Genomic DNA, 5,008 nt, shown 5'->3' with positions numbered 1-5,008 from the left:
GAGAGAGAGAGAGAGAGAGAGAGAGAGAGAGAGAGAGAGAGAGAGAGAGAGAGAAAACAGGGAGAGAGAAGGCAACCCGCGAGTCGTAAAACGGCGAAAAGCACAATTCTATTATGCCGCTATGAGGATGATATATAATGGAAATAGTCCTCTCTCGTTCGCTCTGGCAACGTGTCAATGTAAAGGATGAAAAGAATGAGACAGTAAATATATACACGCGTTAATTTTTTTTTATAAACTATACATCACTTTTTATTTTCACCTTGATTCGCATTTTTATGTGTGCTAAGTATCATCCTTCTCTTCCTCCTAAAAAAAAAAAAAAAATTAGTTGCGCCGCTCGCGATGATTAAAGAGAGATATTTTGTTATACTAAATAATGCGCGCATGGAATATCGCGATTTGTGACGATTTTAATTGAGCGCGAGGCAATAAATTTCTTGTCGCACAAATTTAATGCTGTTCAAGAATACGAGAGAGGGGAAAGGGAAAAGGGGGAAACGGCCGCGGAGGGTGTGATTGAGAATTTGAGGCCGTGCCGGGCCGGTGACAACGGGATTACGTCGTAAATCAGTGTCTTTGGAAAACATAATCTGTCAGTGGGCAAACAGGTTACGTGCCGGCACTCCAATTCATTTTCAGCATGGAGTTCCCGCGACGGTTGGCAATTACGCGATATTTAACGTTTCACCGCGGCGCGGGTTAGTGTGTATCAAATTAGACCCGTCGGTGTTAAACTCATTACGAGCTTTACACATTTTTTATTCTCGTACACTTACAAACGAACTGTGTTTATATATGTGTGTGTGTGCGTGGGGCTGTTTAAAGGAACGCATTTCTGTGTCACACCGTCGCGATTGCGCGCGCGTGCGCGGCACGACACCTTTCCAGGTATAATTTCTTTCCCGGAGGGATTTCATTTTCAGCGTTAATTACATTCGGACACTTAATGAATTAAAATTAAATATCTTGACAAGAGTATCCCTCTGTGTGCTGTGGAATTTTAATGGGAAACTTTTTAATGCAAGACTTTTAACGAAATTTTCAACTCTCTCCGCGCGCGCGCGCGCGCACACACAGTTTGTTCTTTCTCTCCAAAATATAATACATTTTCTTACTTCTATTATGAACGACTTTTAGTTTTGTCCACGCAATATGAAGTAAGTTTTTAATCCGGTTTTGCGACAAAACCGCGCTCGCGCGCGCAAGCGTACGCACACATTTTCGAATTTTTTTGCAGTTAAGCGAACATGAACGAATCGGTAACTTTGGATTTCATCTTCAACAACATTGTTGTGTTAATTGTTTTCGTAAAATTGTTTCGCTGTTCTCTTCCTCTATAGACGGGTGGGTGTGTTTCGTTACTTCGCAATCATTTTATTTCATAACGTAAGTAAAAAACTTTTGCTTCTTTTTCTACGTGATTTCACGACAAGCGCGTCGACAGGTCGAAGATCGCGCGCGAAAAGTCTCGAAGTGTCGCGTGATCGATGACACGGACACGTGATCGCGGGAGAAACGACGGTGTTGGGCGAAATTAAGCGTGAGCGATCGCCGCAGATGGAAATTACGTCGGCAGTTCGAGTTTCCAAAGTCAGTCGGTGATTCATGCTCACATATGTCGGCGGCAAAGCTGCGCGCGCGCGCGCGCGCGTAGCCGACGACGTGCGGAGATACGAGTAACACAAAATATCGGTCCCACCGACTTTTGGGTTTAAAAGCAGTTTTATCCTCTGCAAAATCCATTCGACAACCCCTAGCCGCCTCCGGTCTCCCCGCTCCTCGGCCTCGGCCGCGAGGTGGGTAATGCTCGGCACCGTAGTTCAACGTCGTTAAACTTTTTCATCTGCTTTTCAAACTCAAAGCCGACCGAAAGTTTTTCTTCCGCTTGTGGGGCTCGAATGGTGCCACTACATAAATGCATTCTACCCTTCCGCCGCCCTTATTCCACCTGCCGACCCTCACCCTTTCTCTCTCTCTCTCTCTCTCTCTCTCTTCTCTCTCTTTTTTCTTCTTCCCCACCTTCTCTCTTCCCAATTTCTCGAGCCTTTCTCTCCACACATTTCTCTTTCTCTCTATCTCGACAACGTAAGTTTTTTCCCTCTCTTCCCCGCCTCCTCAAGCCTGAGAAAATACTTCGCCTCCGCTTTGCCGCGGGTCATTACACCTATAGATTTCACTCTCTTTCGAATGCGCCGCCACCTCGAATTGTTAATCAAAACTTCTTTCCGCGTTCGCGCGCTCTCTCCGCCCCTCGCCACGCCACTTTTCATCCGCCTAGACGTTATCGAGAAGAATCGAAGTGCCGCTTAATGCCGCTCTCCGATTTTCCGGCTGTCGTTCGGACGAGGGATATTTCAGCTCCTTTTTATAACGCTGTGCCATTTCGCGGAAAATATCACCCGACAGAAATGATACGAACGCGATTCTCACTTTGGAAAGTATAGTTAAAAGAATATATATATATATATATATATACATACATATTGTATATTCGAGTACGCAAAGTTTTTCGCATTTCTGCAGAGAGAACGACGAATCTTTACGATTATAAGCTTTCGTATATATCTCCTCTCTTAATCTGGTCACGCGTAACTCTCGTCCCATTTTCACTTTACTATTCCGTCGACAAGCGTAACGAGCGGTTGGCGTGTCCGCCCGCTGTACCTGTTTCATCTTGTTTTTGGTCGGGCGTAGTTTCCTCCGATGCTCTTTTCTCGGAAATGCAATTTCATCTCTAGAGATGAAAGATATGAGTTTAGTGTGCGTGTGCGTGCGTGTGTCTGTGTGTGTGTGTGTGTGTGATTGAAACATACAAATTTGATAAATAATTACTAAATCGCGACCGTGCAACAAATCTCGTCCGAATTGTTTTGTTGTAAAAAGTTATTACTTGAACAATACGCGCGATTATTTTTTCATCCGCCGAGAAATTACGCGGACAAAAAAAATGTTTCATCGATTTGTTTTAATGCGGAATAAAGAAGTTTATTAAACGAGAAAAGAAGTCTAGAAGATTGAGAAAATAGTCACGGGCGCTTGCGAATAGTCTCTCAGCTCGCACAAGAGAGAAGAAGGTGTGTGAATGGCGAAGGTGCGCGCGAGAGAAACAAAGCGTCCGGAACAATTTATACGGACGCAAGAGAGAGCGTTAGGTTTTGAAGCGAGGTGTGCGCGCGCGAGAATATGAGGGGTAGCGCGCACCCACGCGAGAAACCCTAATGCTAGTTTTTCTGGTTGACAGAGCACAAAGCACGGTGAACCGTAAAGGCATACCGGATGCGCGGGATATTGGCAAATACATTTTGAAAACGGCGTTATATTATATTCGGTCCGGCGCTGGAAACGGCGGCGGCGAATTGAAAATATACGGTGGGGGGAGACACGTGTGTGTGTTCGCCACTTTCAATTTTCGTCTTCCGCTGATACGTCGCGCTTGGGTAATGCAAATGCGATGACGCGACAACTGTCACATTTTCCCCGCATTACCTCGCGCATTACCACTGTTTTAAATTCCAAACCGTGTGTGTACACAATAAAGTGTAGAAAAAAAAAAAAAAAAAAAAAAAGAAGATTATACAACAGACAATTTTTTAGAAGAATAAAAATATACACTTATACGTAAGCGGAAAGTGCAAATAAAATGCCGGTAATTCCTCGAATAAGCTCGTGCAAAATGTTGGGTCGTATTTTAATGAAGTAATACCTCGCATAAGGATGTAGATATTACTGCGCGGATGTAGGGACCGATGCTCGGTTTGCGGGCTAAGTATGTAAGCGCAATATATCACCGTCGCATCAGCGCCAGGTTTCCCTTATGTAAAACGTGTAGTTTCAGCGGAACCAGCTTTCACCGTAGATTAAAACTAATTCCATAATTTTCGCCGGAACAAAGAAGGCATGAAGCATCTTTTATCTCGCTTGATATTTATTAAGCTCCCGCTTAGTTAAGCTGGAATTAGAAACTTTGCGCACGCGGCCGCACCATGAGCGGAGTCATCTCATCGTTTGTGTTTTTTTTATTTCGGGACGCGCAACTTCTCGAACATTTCTCCCGCGTTGCAATTGTCATTTGAGCAATGACATGTGAATCTTGAATTTTTACAAATATCGCGCGTTGCGCACAAAAGCGAGTCTCTCTCTCTCTCTTTCTCCTTCTCTAATTTACGTCTTCAAATTGCAGGAGACAAATACACCTCAACGTTCACGTACAACTCCGAGTACAAAGTGCACATGAAGCTGACGATAAACTCGGTCGAGATGTCCGACTATGACACCTACAAATGCGTAGCCAAAAACTCTCTAGGCGACACGGATGGCAACATCAAGCTTTATCGTGAGTATATCATTTCCGTCGTTATATTCGCGTCGGCTCTTATTTAACACGTTCCGGTCTGATTTTCGATGACTTTTCGTTCACGCCGCGTGGGTCGTATACGCTTGGCTCCCCGCGCTTTCGAGACTATCAATTTTGTTTATGACATATGTTTCATAATATTTCTACGATTGCAGAAATCATTATTATCAAGAAAAAAGTAGTTAAATGCCCACGATGTAATATACTATATTGTATAATGATATTTAGGCATCAATATGATTATAGAAAATATTTTACGATAATGTCACATTCAATAGCGAAAATAGCATATGGCCTAAACGAAGAGTCTAGAGTGGGGCGTACACTGCAAATCCATGTGTGTTACTTTAACACATTTTTTCTGTGTAATTTTAAGATTACACGCTTATTCGTGTTATTTAAACACACATAAATGTGTAATATGATAATTTTATGCAGATCGCATGTGTGTTAAAATGCGTAAACATCTAAAATCTGTAATAAAATAAAACATAGTTTCAAACACAAGTTTTAGACATGTTAAAATAATACATATTTCTCGTTTTACACGTTTGAACAGATAAACGTTTCAAAATTAAAACACTTCACAAAATACACATCAAAATTGTCGTTGTCTCTGCGTAGAAAGTTGCGCGCGCATCAATCTTTCTT

At 42.8% G+C, this 5,008-nt stretch overlaps 1 protein-coding gene across 2 annotated transcripts in view; it reads left to right on the top strand.

The window, feature by feature from the left end:
- Positions 1-5,008, top strand: part of LOC109852891 (protein amalgam-like) — a 136,682-nt gene that overhangs the window by 123,216 nt on the left and 8,458 nt on the right. For both annotated transcript variants that reach the window (XR_002250049.1, XM_020424452.1), the window contains exon 7: positions 4,184-4,336. Coding sequence is in view for 1 of the 2 variants with exons in the window: in XM_020424452.1 (XP_020280041.1) it covers positions 4,184-4,336 (153 nt within the window). In the remaining variant the exon portion in view is untranslated. The remainder of the gene's footprint in view (positions 1-4,183; positions 4,337-5,008) is intronic.

Source organism: Pseudomyrmex gracilis, unplaced genomic scaffold (genome assembly GCF_002006095.1).
Source record: "Pseudomyrmex gracilis isolate BER0280 unplaced genomic scaffold, ASM200609v1 scaffold_39, whole genome shotgun sequence".
NCBI classification, from domain to species: Eukaryota; Metazoa; Arthropoda; class Insecta; order Hymenoptera; family Formicidae; genus Pseudomyrmex; species Pseudomyrmex gracilis.
This window is presented reverse-complemented; position numbering and strand designations above follow the sequence as displayed.